A 15,644-nucleotide genomic window follows, 5' to 3' on the forward strand; every position below is an offset into this window, starting at 1 on the left:
CAAAATCTACACTTTACTCAAGCAGTAACTGAAGGAAAAAATAACGTCTCTCATTACATTTGCTCAATGCTACAACTACTTCATTTAAAATAACAGCAGTGTCAAAAAAGAAAAAAAAAAATCTTAAACATAACTACGTATTTAAGCTTTCCTTTTGCAATTGCTCCAGGCTCAGTAATGTGCAACATTCAGAGTAATTTGAATATAATTGAAGCCTTCTGTTTTTTTAACATGTGTGTTATGAAATTCTGAGTCTCTGGAGGCGAGCAGACACCATGTGCTGCCTACTTTACTATTTTGCTTCAGAGATTTGACTTATTGAGAAGTAAACTTAATGCAAATAAAATGGCTTTCCCCTCCTGGCATTTGGCAGGCATACAGAAATGCAACAGAAGAGCAGAGTACCTAGAGACACTCGCTTCTCAGAACCGTGTTCGGAAAGAATAGAAAGCATTTAAATTCAAAACGAGCCATCTGTGACAACCCCTGAGCAGTGCCTCATTTCAGAAAGTGCAAGCCTAGGAATGAAAGTGAAACTGTATGTAACTGTCAATTAAAATAATCTAATATAGACTTTTCTGCCTTTGGGGGGAGGGTGGGCACAGATTTTCTGGAAGCCCACTCTTTTTCATTTCCTTAGCATATATTTTACAGTTCAGGACAACAGAATCACATCTGTAGCCAATGTGTATTACACATCTCATGGGAGAAAAGGTGATGGAAGAGGCACTATCATTGTGGATCACCTCTCAGCAGTTCATATCCTCAACTGGTATAAGCTAATGTAACTTCACATCAAAATTAATTCTAAAACAGCTTCTAAGAGAAGAGTGACTTCATATTAGAAATAAGGTATTCGGTGTTCCCCATTTGGGAAATCTAAAATACTGTCTTAGACAGCTGCATCCAGAAATGAAAACCAGAGAGTTTCTGTCAGTTTATGCAGATCAGAAATGAACAGCAATGGCAGCATAGCCAAGGTAAGTAGAAACACATGGAAATTCCTGCTTGCCGAAGCAGTGTATATAGACTATACATTGGCTGGCTACACCTTTGGATTTACAGGATTTAAATCAGGTCAGCATTTGGTCCTAAGAGTATTCAACAGGCAGTTCTGGGAAAGGGTCCAGAAGAATTCAGTCAGTAACCATGAAGACTCTGTCATTTTATAAGATATAAGTTGCAGACTGAAAAAATATGTATTGTTAGGCAGTAAAATTACAGTTTTATTTCTTACTGAATTTGGAGCTGCACTGCAGAAAATACTCAGCTAATAGAATATTGTGTATATTTATTGAATCTGGAAAATAATCCCAGGACAGCAGCTCTCCATCCTGCCAGGATACTTTCCACAGGCACTGAGCTACGCTTGTATGTGTGTGAATACCAAGTGTTTTTCAAGGCCTTCCATTTCATTGCTGTTATTTAGTAAGCCGTTTTGTCAACTGAATGAGTATATGGTTATTTAAAAAAAAGTAAAAACCTGAAAGGTATTTTAGGTACTGTTTTCTCAACATTCAGGTGTTAATCTATGGTTAAAACAAGATAGTAGCAGAGCAGCAGTTCAAGCTCCGCTTGCCTTGAATATGCAGAGAGTGCCACCACAATCAAAGTCTGGTTGCAGGATTGGACCACAGCAGTGAGAAATCAGTGTATGCCTTTTGAGCAAATCACGGACTTACCATGAACAGATCTACTTACTGAGAGCTACCCCAGGGCACAGCTGTGGCTGCGTCACCGACCCTGAGATCTCAGCTGTAACTTTTTCTTCCAGGTATTCCTTTCAAGACGAAGAAGACATGTTCATGGTGGTTGATCTCTTACTTGGAGGTGATCTGCGTTACCATTTGCAGCAGAATGTCCACTTTAATGAAGGAACTGTTAAGCTGTACATTTGTGAGCTGGCGCTTTCCTTGGATTATTTGCAGAGATACCACATCATTCACAGGTGAGTGAATTTCATTTGATGGATGGCCTGCTTTCTTTTGGTAGAGCAGAGGATTTTTATGACATATCTGATTACATGGTTCTGTTTATTCAAAATCTCTGAAAAGTTTCTATTGGTATCCAAGGGTGGTTTTTAAAAATCTTTTCTTTCTGCCCTCAACCATTCAGTAGCCCCATATCCTTCTCATATTACCTTTTTCTTGTTCTGACCTCATACTCTGATGTAAGCTTTTTACTATGGTCTTTAAACACTAAATACAACCCGTAACAGCATCGTGGCTGCTTTTAATGTGTTTTTAGTTCTTCATTGCCCCAATGTTCCTGAGCACAAAGATGTTGTAATCCAGTGCAAGAACTTCACACAACAACATCAGGGAAAGGTTACAAAACCAAAGGCTGAGAATAAAGAATAGTTTGTTTATTTGCAGAATCTGCATGAAGGTCAGAAGGAGGAAGAGAGTTGGGGAAATAAAAGAAATAGTAGAAATAAATTGGAACAATATTAGATGGTGCATCCTTTTTGCACTTCTTAGATTACAACAATCTGTTATTTTTACTGCCTTACAGCTGACAATCAGTATTCATGTCAAAAAAGGTGTCAAGCATCAGGGTCTGCTTGTTTTCCTTAAACAATTTGGCATTTAACTGAAGCAGCAGGGTAACTTCTCTTTTTATGTTAACACCGCAACTGTGAAATTATAAAAATATGGGCTTGAGCCTGCATTTTACTCTTTTTAGGCTAAATTCAGGGTATTCCTTCCTGATTTACAGTGGTCTGAATATAAAAATTATCAGTTTTCTGTGTTACTGAAGCTGGATGTGAGTTTCAGAGACCAAACTAAATGAAGCTGCGCCATAGATCTTCCAGTGTCCAGTATAAAAAAATTCCTCCAAATATATTAAGAGTTCTCATCCCATCCACCTACCAGAGCTGCTTCATGATTTTGCAGTAAAGAACCAATAAAAAGTATGATCTGACTTTCTGAAGAGGGAGGGTCCATACAAAATCTCTTTAATCTGAGGTTCAGTAGTATATGGGTGTTCTGTATTACTGAAACTGCACAAGGCAAACTTCAAGTAAACATTGCAACAGTTGTTTTGCTTGCAGTTAAAACTCCTACAAATGTTGCAGGCAGTTTCTGAAATTTTGTATCTTTAGCACGCTGTTATTATTTTAGAGCATTTCCATGTATTTTGCATACGTTTTCCTTTCTCAGAGAATATTTTAAAGGTGGAACTCAGAATTTTGGCTGACCTTTCCTTCTATGCCTTAAGGAATGTTCTTGGTGAAAAACAAATCGATGAGCATTTTTCTCACCCTCATTTTAATGACATTTTATGCAAATAGGCTGTCAAAACATTCATGAGAGAATCCAGTTCATAATCAGAACTTATATTTCGCTACAAGCCTGTGACTTAAAAATGTTTCACAGAAAAGCCTGTGAAAGGTGGCAGATGTCTTAAGAGAATGAAGGACTGGACTGAAGTCTCTGTGGTTGTTTATATGTGACAGTGTCTGCATTGCCATGGTCCAACTGTGAAACTGGGCAAGACACTTTGTTCTCTTCTGTACTACTTAATCATGACTTGTAAGCACTTGATTTTGCTTACTTTTCTCTTTTGCACTGGTTGTAGTATAGAGTAACACCACTGGCTTCAATACTTGTCGATTTGCACTAAGGCAGGGGAAGGCAGGACGGGTCTAGAGCTGGTTGTTGGCTCGATTTAGGGGCGAGGTCTGGGGTTTGGTTTTTGCTTTTATTCTACCCCAAAAGTTTCTACAAAACCAGACACGTCAAAATACCTGTTTCCTAGCCTGTGGCAGATCTTACTGGCTGGCTGGCTAGGATTACTGTTTAGGGTATAAAGAGTCTGGTTCAGAACTCTGCTGTGTTATAGAAGAGAAGTTTATTTTGAAGCTGGCTGACCTGAGATCTGAGCGTCGCTCTCCCACTTCACTACTTACTGCCCAAATCACCCAACTGTGGCACAAGGAGTCTTTCGTCTCTCATCTTCCCACCGATTACCATAAAATCCCAAATGATCCACAAGCCGGTGAACACGTTATTTAGCCAGGAGAGTCCCAGCACATTCTGCCTTCTGCCTCGCCACCACCTGGAACAGCACTCTGTGGGACGGGTCTTCAGCTGCCATAAATCTCTGTGGCACGGCTGGCATCAAGAGCGCAATGCTGATTTAAATTGGCTCAGGAGCTGAGCCAGCAGTGATGCACAGTGAGGAGACTTGTAGCCATTATTTTATCATTGCAAACACACCGTCTCGATCAGAGGTGAAACGAGTGAGCTGGTTGGTGTTTATACTTCGTGGTAGCAGACCTCCGCAATATCACTGTGACCAAATGCTTCCAGTCAGCATTCACACACTAACCTACAAAACTGTATTAGATCTTTCATTTTTAAATGAGTGCATTGGCAGCAAAAGGGGGAAAAAAGGTTAGTGAGTCACAGAGTCATTGAGAGAGCCCCTACTAAATTATGTCTGGGCTACAAAGAAAGAATAGTTGAATGATTCATCAGACTGGGTAGGTGGATTTTCAAATTGCAGTATTATAAAGAGCTGAATATATGATGTGTGAGTCAGGAACTTAACTCCTCCTCAATATTTACAGATGTGTATGAAATGTGTTCAGGTTTCCATTACTGTTGCATCCAGCAACATGTCAGAACCTTTTTTTCAGGGTTAATCTGCAGCCCCAGGAGTCTAGTATAAGAGAAAGTGGTAATGAAGGGGACAGAAATTATCAGGCATGTATGAATGGATGTAGAAGTGTCCAGATCACTGCTATGCCAGTTCCCCTTGGAGATGCCTTGCAATGCCTCTGTATTTGCTGATGTGGTTTGAGGTACTTTGAATGTGGCAATCATTTCAGCAATAGAAGTATTGTTTCTGCAGGGACAAATTTATCCATAAATAGTGTAAAACCCACTATTGTTCTGGTGTGTTTATGAAACTTCATTTTTATTAATCACATCCATGTGTATAAAATCCATATTTGCCACGCACAATGCTGCAATAGTGGATTTAATAAGGAATGCTGCATTGTGTGTCTCGGAGCTCTACTGTAAATGTTTGCATTATATAGATGTTCAGCCAGAATTATAAAAAATTTCAAAAGAAAAGCTATAAGTTTCAAGCTATGATTTGAAGGCTATTCTGGGCAAATTTTTCACTTAACTTACACAACAGCTAAGTTAATATTGAGATATCTCTAACATTGCTGGTCACAGGTAATGGCTACATCCCAAAACCTTATTTCCTCACAGCATTGCTGTAAAAATATTTTATCCACATTTCTTAACTGAAAAAATAATGCTTTGAAAGCTGGATGAGTGGTGTTTATTATAGAGCATCGGGTCCACTACACACAGAAAGGCTTCTGACAATTCGCATGGTCTTATTCATTCTCAAACGTTGGATCAAATCTGGCATTCTGCTGTTTCAAGACAGTATGACTAAACACATTCTTTCCAGCGCTGCTTGTATAATACCAGTGAATAATGTGCTGGACAAAAGTTTTCCATCAAAGGCTGAATAAACTTATTTCAGCCCTGAGTAACTCAACCTCCTCCTTTCACAAATATTGCTGTTCATACATTTCAATAAAACCACCTGCTTCCTCACCAAAGTAGGCTGCCCACTTTCATTCAGCTGGTTCTTCCAGCAGTAGCTCCAGTGTTGTCTCTCCCAGGATGCTCTTGCAGCTAAAGCCTTGGCTCAGAGCAGCGCTGGCCCTGCAGTGCTGCGGCTGCTGCCCAAGTAACACGCTCGTGCTGATAAAATCACATTTTCTCTTTCTGAAGGGGCAAGTGTTAACTGCATTGCCCTTACAACTTTTCATCATCATTTGGCTCCACCGGTTTTCATCTGCTCAGAAAGGAGGCTGGATGTGGCAGATGTCTGGAAAGGAAATTGCAGTAACCTTCCAGCACAATTTTAGGATACCGGACTAGCTGTTTGATCTGCATGCCCAGGGCTTTTTTATTTCAGTGGGGTATTTTTTAATGCAAAACCATTTGTGTGTGTATGTGTACATATATAAACGAACATATAAATTTTTGGTTGAAGCACAGTATGACTGGAATCCATCCAGCTTGGCAGATCTCTGCTGTGTGGCTACTGTGATCACCCCTCTGTTTTCCACTCCTGCAAGTTCTGCTTCCAATGCGGAGTAGCACCAGGAGCTGTTCCAGCTCTGAACAGCTACTCAGCAGCAGTGCAGGGTGGGCAAAAGCTAATGGAAAATGGTGACAAATCGAGCATTACATTTTCCTCTGCCAGCTGATCCACTGCAGAGTAAGGGTGTCTTGCTGCTACCAGCTAGACAAGCTGTACTCTTTGTTCAGCACTGCTAGGCTGGGCTACGGTGTAGCAGATGCCTGTTTGTTCATTACCATTGAGCCTTTCAAGGTGTTCAGCGGTCTGGTGAAATAAGGTAATATGTGCAAATGATTAGACTCTTCTTTAAAACGGGCTTTCCCAGTCTCACTTGTGATACCATACACCAAAAGATCAAGCTCTGATTTAAAATGTTCCCTTCGTCCATTTAGTATGTAAGCTGTAAATAGGTTTGGAAATTATTTGAAAATGGAGAATTTGCCCTTTGTTGTTTTTCACAGATGTCACAGGCAGAATAGTGCCAACCTGAGATTTACCAGGACATACTAAAAGGACACAGTTCCTTATGGATTGCAGTGCATACTAGCAGTCTTCTTGCTCATAAGCATGGGCAGGTGAAGAAGAAAATATAGTAGAGTCTGAAGTAGATGAAATGGGAAAAAATTACTCATAAGCATTACCAAAGGTAATGACAGGTCAAGAGGCCTGTCCATCGAATTTTCTTAATTTGTTTTCCCATGTCTCTTCCATGTTATTCTATTATGTTCTTTAAACAAGTGCAAGCCCACATTATTTCCAAGGACACATTGCAGGACCTGAGCAATGAGTTACGTAAGAGAAGCAGATTAGAAAACATATCAAAACCGGCCAAAAAAGAAACACCATGCAAACCACAAAGCACAGACAACCTGCTGAATGCTTATGAACCAGCACTGATCAAAAAGGAAGTGATTCACAAAATGTAGGCACAAAATGTATTTAAATTTCAGTCATGTCCTTAAAAAAAAAAATTAGATATCACAAGATATGAATATGCAGAGAACAATCCTTTCAACTTTTGAACAGAGTTCTCTACCTACAAGAACAAATCAATTTTGCTTCTGTTCGGCAACAGTAAAATAAAAGGTTATTTGATATACCAGATGACATACTGCAAATAAATGAAGTCGGTTTGGAAACACACAGAGATTTTAATATCCAGAGACTAGATTACTAATGAAGTAAAACTGCCTGTATTGGGGGAGAGACAGAGGGAACACTCTGAGATGCGTGATGCCCCATCAGGTGCTGCAGTCCTGCCACCGGCACTGATATAATCTTTTATCATGGGCACAGTGGGCTCTCCCTTCATCACTCATGTGAAATACCAGAAGACACCCACCACACCCTCACTCCTTTCTTACCTCATTGCTGAGGGATCCTCACTGCAGTCAGCAGGGGATTGCTTTGTTCCTTACAGTTTTCAAGTGAGTAGATGAAGTTGCCCCTCAGCCGTTTCTTTCATCCTCCTTCTTCTCATTATTGCAAAGTTGTAAGAATGTGCTTACATGACATATTTTGTTTAGCCAAGGAAAAATCATTTCACAAGCCCTACATGATTTAAAATTTAGGCATCCGGTCAATGTTAGGAGAGGGAAGATCTGAACTGTTGACTGAGCTTGGCCAACTACCTTGCATTAGGTGAAAAACCTCCAGTGGCCAAAGATAACCTGAATTGAGCCCATCCTAAGTGTTTGTTTGTGCTGTATAGAGCTCTAGTGAACAAGTGTCCTTCACTAAAAAAAAATAAGTCCTGTGATTATAGTTGGTTTTCTTTTTGCTTGCTTCTCTATTTAAAAACAGACACCCACCCAAGTGTAGACATGATCTAGACAGAGGAGTGTATGACATGTGCCTAGAAGAAAAAGTTACGTCTTACTAATTCTTCTATAATGCAACTAGAAAGAATTTAAAACAATTTTATCTGAATTGTAATTTTTACACACTGATTTAAAGGTTTTCCTGAATCCTTCCTCACCTCACTGTCATTTAGCTGCAAGGGACATAATAAACATGAAAGTTCTTGTTTTTTCTAAAACTCTAAAATCACAATAGCATTACTAGGGAATTGTGGACTTATACAGGTCTGACTTGCTCCAGGTAGTTGTAGCTCCATACTCTTCATTATCGGAAAACACAGCTCTCTCGGAGCAAGATGAAGCATTTCCACACAGGGAATCGGCACTTCATGCTGTTCACAGCTAAGTACACAGAAAGAGGACACAGTGTAGAGAAACTGAGGCCCAGGCAAATTCAGACTCTCTGCCTCATCAGGAGGTACAAATCTTTTTGAAAATGGGCAACAAAAAGCTGCTAGGGAATTACTTTGCCCTAGAGCTTGCTGCTGCAATGGGTGTGATAGCCAGCATCCTGGAGATGCCAGCAGGTCCTCTGATGCCTGGGCTCGGCACATCCTTTTCTGTGGCGTGTGCTCAAAGGCAACATAGAAAGTCCATGTAGGTATTACACACCAATTGGCCAGCTCCATGCTTTGCATTTCCCACTTTCCGGTCACTGTGGCAGGGAGCAGAGTATTGGTTTGGTGTTTTCATCTACGTCTGTCTTCCAGAGGACTTTCCTAAAGCCCTTCATTGCGTTTGTTCTGGGGTTATAATGACTTTCCTATGAATTGCTTCTATTTTCTATAGAGCACCCCCCCGCACACTTAAATCAGCTGCCATCCCCTGTCTGTGTTACAGTTTTTTGCTTCCTTCTGGTTTTCTTTAATAATCCCTTTACATTAACCTACCTTTTAGGAAGAGAAGTCTTATAAAAGCAGTCTTCAGGGCACATGATATGTATGAAAATGCAATTTATCACCCTATTGATGGATAATGAAATTAAATGTTTTCCTTCCTTCCTTCCCCCACTCTTCAGTATTAAAATTTTGATCATGAACCATTTTCATAGATTCAGACACTGAAGCAGAAGATGCTGACAGAATTGAAGCAGAGCTCTATAGTCAAGATTATCTCAAGTCTCCATCCACAAATCTGATCTGGTTTATGCCAGTTTTCTGCTTTAGTGTATTGCTAGTTTCTTTGTGGCCAATGCGGTGTGAGTGCTATCAGAGCCATCTTTCTTTCTCAGAAATCTGACAGGAATTTCTTGGTGTTGCTTTAAAGCTTCAACTGTTTTTACTTTAGGCATCTGCTCCCAACTTATGCATACTAGCGAAGACCACCATATTAATGGCACGTTGATACTGTAATCCTAAATATAATAATCAAGAGTATTAATAACATTTAAATAATTTTCAATAAGTAATTAAAATGATTAAGCATTCCTTCTAGAGAGGCATAAGTGTCTCCACAGTATGAAGTGCCTGCCTCATATGACACTGCCTGGTTTACCCTGGTTTTGTGACCCCCCAGCCCCCACCTGCCATCCTGGGGTGGTCCTGCTGTCCCAGTCTCCTTGGGCCAGCTGTGAGGGGAGGAGAGGCTGAACGAAAGCTCCTCTCACCAGCAACATCAAATGAGCAATGAATGAAGGTTTAATTAACAGATGAGAGAACAAGAGCCATCCCCTCTGACACAATATTGATCCTTTTTTCCAAAGCTTTGTTGTTAATGTTATATTAAGAGTATTCTGACATGTTTGCATCTTGGAAATTTCACATCATGACTGTATACACAGGCATATTCTCTCCACCGAAGTGGCAGATTTGCATGCAATGTACTTAAGTCATTTTTTGGTTTGTAGTCAGTGAAGAAATTTAAAATCCTTGATTAAAGTATGTAGATGGAGGGACAGAATATGGAAAAAGACTGTAAACTTCAGGCTGAGTAACATATAAACCAATAGCAGCATATGGACAATTGCTTCTTTCTCCTCTTTCTGCTTTAGTGGTTGCAACATTTTTTCAGCTTGGATGAGCAATACACACATAGCGTATTTTATCATTCCCTCGGAGATTTCCTTCAAATGTAAGTTTTGGGTTAATATATGGCAAAATAACAAAGACTTAAGGCAAAAAGTGCACATTTACATTATTTCCTCATGAGTGCAATAAATAGTCTTTTGTATCTCAGGAATTGAGTAGATTGTCTATGGTGGGGCAGAAGGCATTTCATTAAAGGATATTGCAATTCAACCTTCCTTCCTGCCTTAGAAATGCATTCAGCAGCTTTCAGCACAGCTTTGATATTTCAGGTGAGATGTGGTCTGCTTTGTACAATTTTTGACTTAGCAGATATACAGAGGGATGATAAAGAGTGGGAGTTGCAACACTGATCATCAGACAGAGTTTTATCTTTCAAAACAAATCATCTGGTGGGCAGGGACTGTAATTAAGTTACAGATTGCCATGAGATTTGTTCTGCTGAAGTTGCCTTCTCAATTTTTTTTCTCTTGCATTTTATTCTCTATATCCTTTTTTGAGAGCTCCTTGGGGCATTCCCTCAAGGTTATTTTCAAACATCTCTACATCCTCTGTGAACTCCTGTCCCAACTCTTCTGGATGGGTTTTACAGAGGAGAAAGCAGAGCAGCTCAAAGCCAAAGCTTTGATGCTGTAAGACAGACAGTCCTACTGATGAGCCTCTGCTTCTCCCAACGTGTGCTTACGCAGCTTACACTCATCCTCAGGGGAATTTCCTACTGACCCAGTGCAGGTAATTGCACTTTTCTGCAGCAGAGGAGACAAGGCAAGCCTGCAATTCAGCAGTTGTGGTGCTCCTACACATGCAGAACTGCTGTCAGCAGGGAAAGACCTTAAAATACGGTGCCAAACTGGGACCTTGCAAGGCAGGAACAGCACCTGGGAGGTGGTACAATTTCAATGAACCAAAATTTATTAAATTAGATTCTGGTGAATTTGGTCACTCTTTACACTGATGATCAAAATAATCTTTACAGTCAGACTAACAAGAATGAGAAATAACCTCTCTTCAGTGACTACCAGTTTTAATCCAGTTGTTTATCTGTACATCTTGTTATACACATGAAACTTTGGTGCTGTTATGAATGCAGAGGAGTTGTTTTCTAGTCTAATGATAAAAACAATACAAGGCTGGAGCTTCTATTTTTTTTTTCCTTTCACAGTGACTATTCTGTGCCTAATGATGTTATAGTCTCACGATTTATTTCAGTGATATTCTTATTGCACATTTGACACTTTTTTTTTTACGTTTGGGAGTTTAATTATGAGCACAGGTACTTCAGAAGATAAGTACGAGTTTCTTATGATAAAACTGTGGGCCTTCTTTCTATACATCTTTATCTTTACCTTGCTGTCAGGTTTAGTTCATATTGTAAGCATTTGGATGTTCAAAACGTATTTTTCTCTGGCTTTATTTAGCCCTCAAACTTAATTAGTTTTTAGTAAAAACCAACCCTGCTTAAAATCTCATCTTTCTCTGTAGTTGTTATCATTCAATGTCAAATGATTTGCGATGGAACTGAAATGATAAAAGGCTTCATGAATGATAAAAACACACTACAAGAACAATAAGGGCACAGAAGGTATCAATTTTTTAACAATGTCAGAAAAACAAACTGGTTGGACAGTCTTACACTGAGCTCTGAATGTCTGGCCCATGAGTTCACAGTCTGGACCTTCAGTGAACGTGGCTGATTTTTCAGCCAGCTGAGCAGCTACAGTTTGGAGAGCCAGTAGCAAGAAAAAAAAAAATTGGTGGTAAGATAGATGGATTTGAGGGTACCAAGAAGAAAGAGGACATAATTTCCCTGCATAAAGTGTGGAGGAGATGTCCAGAGGGACACTAGGAGGGCTGAAGGAGAGACTGGGGAGTGCAGAGTGTGGTGTGGGGTGTGGGCAAGGAAGACCTGCTGTGGAAAGGGGCAGACCCTAAAAGCCAAAATCAGGAGTGACCAGAGAGAGTGGAGAACATGGGAGAGAGGCACCATGAAGTCAAGGGGAGCAGTAACAGGGGAAATGACTGTATATGATGCCAGTATATGAATTCCAGATCAGAGGGGTAAGGCTTACTGAAGGCTGAACTGTTTTGAGTATGTCTGTCTAGATTTCCTATGTTGCTCTCTCAAGCTGCTACAAAAATTAAGGCATGGTCCTCTTTAAAAATCTCGGATCAATAAGGCCACTTGATGAGGGTCAGAGCTCTATTTTGAATGCAAGTCAATAAAAAACAATTGACTTACTGTCAATAATCAGTAATAATTACTAATATAGTCACTTAGTAAGACTGGCTGAGTGGAAAACCTATTGCCCAAATGCTGCATTTCTCAGCTTTTATGCTCATTAAATGTATTCATTATCTAGAGTTCTGCCTTTAAATTCTACAGAGACTCACAGCTTGCCTCTTAATTTGAGATGCTGCAGAATTTTCCCCTGATGGTGCTCCTTCAACTCTCTTCTGCAAACCTACTCAGCCACAGAAACACTCTGCAGACGGGCCCCAATGCAAATACATGCAGTTACATATGTATAGAGAGTTGAACACTAATTAAAGTATCAGCTTATTTCCCCAAGTCTCAGAGTACCTCTACTGCTGAAACTAAGAATTATGAGCATATAGGTAAGGATGTCCATTTCCAGCTAACAGTCTTTTATCCTGTCATTATTGTTTAATATTTGCTTTCGGAAGATACAGTATCAAAAAGGAATAACAGATCTAAAGCCGAGAAATTGAATTATTAAGGCTTAGTTGTCTAGATTTTGGAACATATACATGAAACCAGCGTAACTAGCTCTTTAGTTAATGGGAAGAAAGGTGGAGCTCAGTAAGTTGGAGCTCAGTCATTGCCTGCTCTTCTCTCCTAAGAAATATTTGTCGCCAGTTTCCTTACATCGGACAAGATTTTATCTCACTGTGATGAAATGTGGCTCCAGTTGTACAAAAGCAGCTCTGTGTGGCAGTGCCATGTTCCCTGGATGCCCCAGACAGCTGGGCTTGTGATGGCTACCTGTCTGGAGGGAAGCGAGGAAGCCCTGGGCTCCCTCCTCAGACGCCCCCCTCTTACCCTCACCCAGCTACAGGACCCTACAGAGCCTCAGCGGTTTTCATGCCTCAAATGAGGAGGATGTTTTATTTGATGGCAGCATCAAATTCTTAAGCGTGCAAGGTATTTTAACTACAGCACAGTTTATCATGTATGAAGGATTGCGTTCTTCATGGTGTGAGATGACGTCAAACAAGACAATGAGCACCAGAAGCGTGACTCCTGCAAGAGGCTTAAATACCTGCCTGCGCTTTTGTGATAACACATTACAATAATTTGACTCGAGAACATCCCCCGTTGTTTTCATAATTCCGCACAGCATGCAAGAAGTTTCTTATGGTTTTAAAACTTATTCCACAGTTCACCAAAATCTAAATGCAGGAGTCTATATTTTTTTTAGTTGGCTGTCCAAGCAAGTGGATACCTAGTCAACACAGCTGACAGAATCTAAAAAGCTATTCAGCTCATCCAAAAATAGAAAGTCATCTGAATGGCTCTTTACACTCCAATGACCATGTTGTTTATACACCCATTGACTATAAATGGGAATGTAGACACCTAATTCACAGTAGAACCTAATCCAAGTATCTTAATTTGAGAGCTGAATCCCATCTCTATTTTCAGTTGATTAAGTAGCAAGAATAATCCTTATAATAATTTCAGCGTAAGTAGTTACTGTAACAGCAGCTTCTCTGCACAGTCTAGTTTAAATACACCTTCACCTGTACTATATTCTTGCCTAGTAATCTTAACCGGGATGTTGCTACTGCAGTCTGTGAACTTAAGTAATATTGCTGATCCTTCATTCCTTATCCAAGCTCATCAAGAGGAGTTGGAATACTTGGCTGTTTGATTTCAAGCAATGTGTTGTTGACATCTCTTAGAATAGGGAGACTTCTTAAAAAGGTGGTGTACTGGAATATGAGTTGAGGTTTGGGTCAAATGTAGCCTGTCAAGTCTCATCTATCTTAGACAGCAGTCTGCAGGAATACACATATTTACTGCTCTCTGAGTTTGTTTGTAAATATTCCTTCTTAAAAGCATCCAAATTTATTCTTAGAAGTAATTTATTACATTCCTCTCCAGGATAGGTGAGGCTGGAGGTAGAAAAGTGTTATGAGACTTCTGTTCAAAACATTAAAGATTGGTTGGAGGGACCAAATGCAGCATAAATCAGATATTTGCCCCTCTATTTCATGGAATTATTCCATCTGTTGCTGGATTTCACAAGAAGACCTGCCAGCTGCTACTGACATTTCAGGTAGCAGCAGGTGAGTTTTTTTAATAATTTACCAAGTATAGTTTTCTTTTCAAGCACAGACTCTGCACCTCCCATCCTGGTCTACTGCAGCTTACTTTTACATATAATAAATCTATAAAACCACCCAGAAGGGGAAGCATATGCAGGACATCAAAGCTCACTTGACTGTGGAACATGTTCAGCTTCCTCTCAGTGATATGACCCGGTTGTGTATATTAGGGGGTCTGAGCCAGTCAATTTGAAGAATAAAGGCCCAAATACTTAAACCCATGGTTCTCATGTCACAGGCATGAGCCAGCAGGAGATGATGGCAGTGGTGAGGGTAGTGGGGAATCTGACAGCCATGCTAGCATTTGAGGTTTCAGATCAGAGTGAACGAGACAGCATTGCATGGTTGTTTTCTGCTTGCTGGTGTCCAGCCGTTCTCCCTGCTGCACTGTACTGCTGAAACTTGCATCAGCAGAAAATGTGCTCAACGGGAAGCTTCACTGCTGCCTTGAAGGGATGACTGCCCCGGCACTCGCTGAAAACCTGAAACCTTTGGAAGTTGCTGTCACCTTCCTTGGCCTGCATGTGAAGTCCACCATGCTGAACCATACTTTAATTGCCAGCCACGTTGGCTGTAATTAGTTGCACTTTGGTATGGATGAAGGAAACAGCTGTTAAACAATGTGATATTGTTATTTGGGATACTGCTGTTCTAACAGATGCCTGATGAACTTTTACCTATAGAAACTGGTAGGGCTTTTAAGGCAAATTTTAGGTATATTATACGCTAATTACACACTATGAAATGTGGCTGACAAGCACACGTGTGTGTTTGGAATTCTGTATTTTTTATTTTTTTATTTTTAGTTTGTCTGATAAGCTGAGCAAACTGTTGGAGATGTGATACATCTGAATGGGTCTATTCCGTACTTTATGCACTGAAAAAGAAAGGAGCAGCTACATGAATTTCAGCCATTGCAAAACACCACTCTTTCAATGCTAGCTTTTTACAACAGATAAAGCCAAATACGCTTATTAGTAACAATGCTCTCCTGATTCATCTTTAGGCAGAGGACAAATGTCATCAATTTCTTCCCTCATTTAGTTTCACACATGGATTTCTGTCTGTGTAAATTGGAAGACTTATGCCTTTTACTGGAAGGAGACTGATACTTATGCAATTGCTGTCAGAGTACATGCTGAGTACTTTCTCCCTCTTCTTCCTAGTCAAAAGCCTCACATGGTATCACGGAAAGAAGCATCACCATTGCAATGTGTACGCTTTCCTGCTGGACAGATAATTTTTTCCAAATGCCATACTCCAGTTAGTGTCTAGTGAGTCCGTCCGC

The 15,644-nt window shown here is 40.2% G+C and overlaps 1 protein-coding gene across 1 annotated transcript in view; it reads left to right on the forward strand.

The window, feature by feature from the left end:
• STK32B (serine/threonine kinase 32B) overlaps window positions 1–15,644 on the forward strand; it is a 182,931-nt gene that overhangs the window by 93,858 nt on the left and 73,429 nt on the right. The window contains exon 4 of the mRNA XM_049794716.1: window positions 1,775–1,948. Within this exon, the coding sequence (XP_049650673.1) occupies window positions 1,775–1,948 (174 nt within the window). The remainder of the gene's footprint in view (window positions 1–1,774; window positions 1,949–15,644) is intronic.

The sequence above is a fragment of the Accipiter gentilis genome, chromosome 3, assembly GCF_929443795.1.
Source record: "Accipiter gentilis chromosome 3, bAccGen1.1, whole genome shotgun sequence".
NCBI classification, from domain to species: Eukaryota; Metazoa; Chordata; class Aves; order Accipitriformes; family Accipitridae; genus Astur; species Astur gentilis.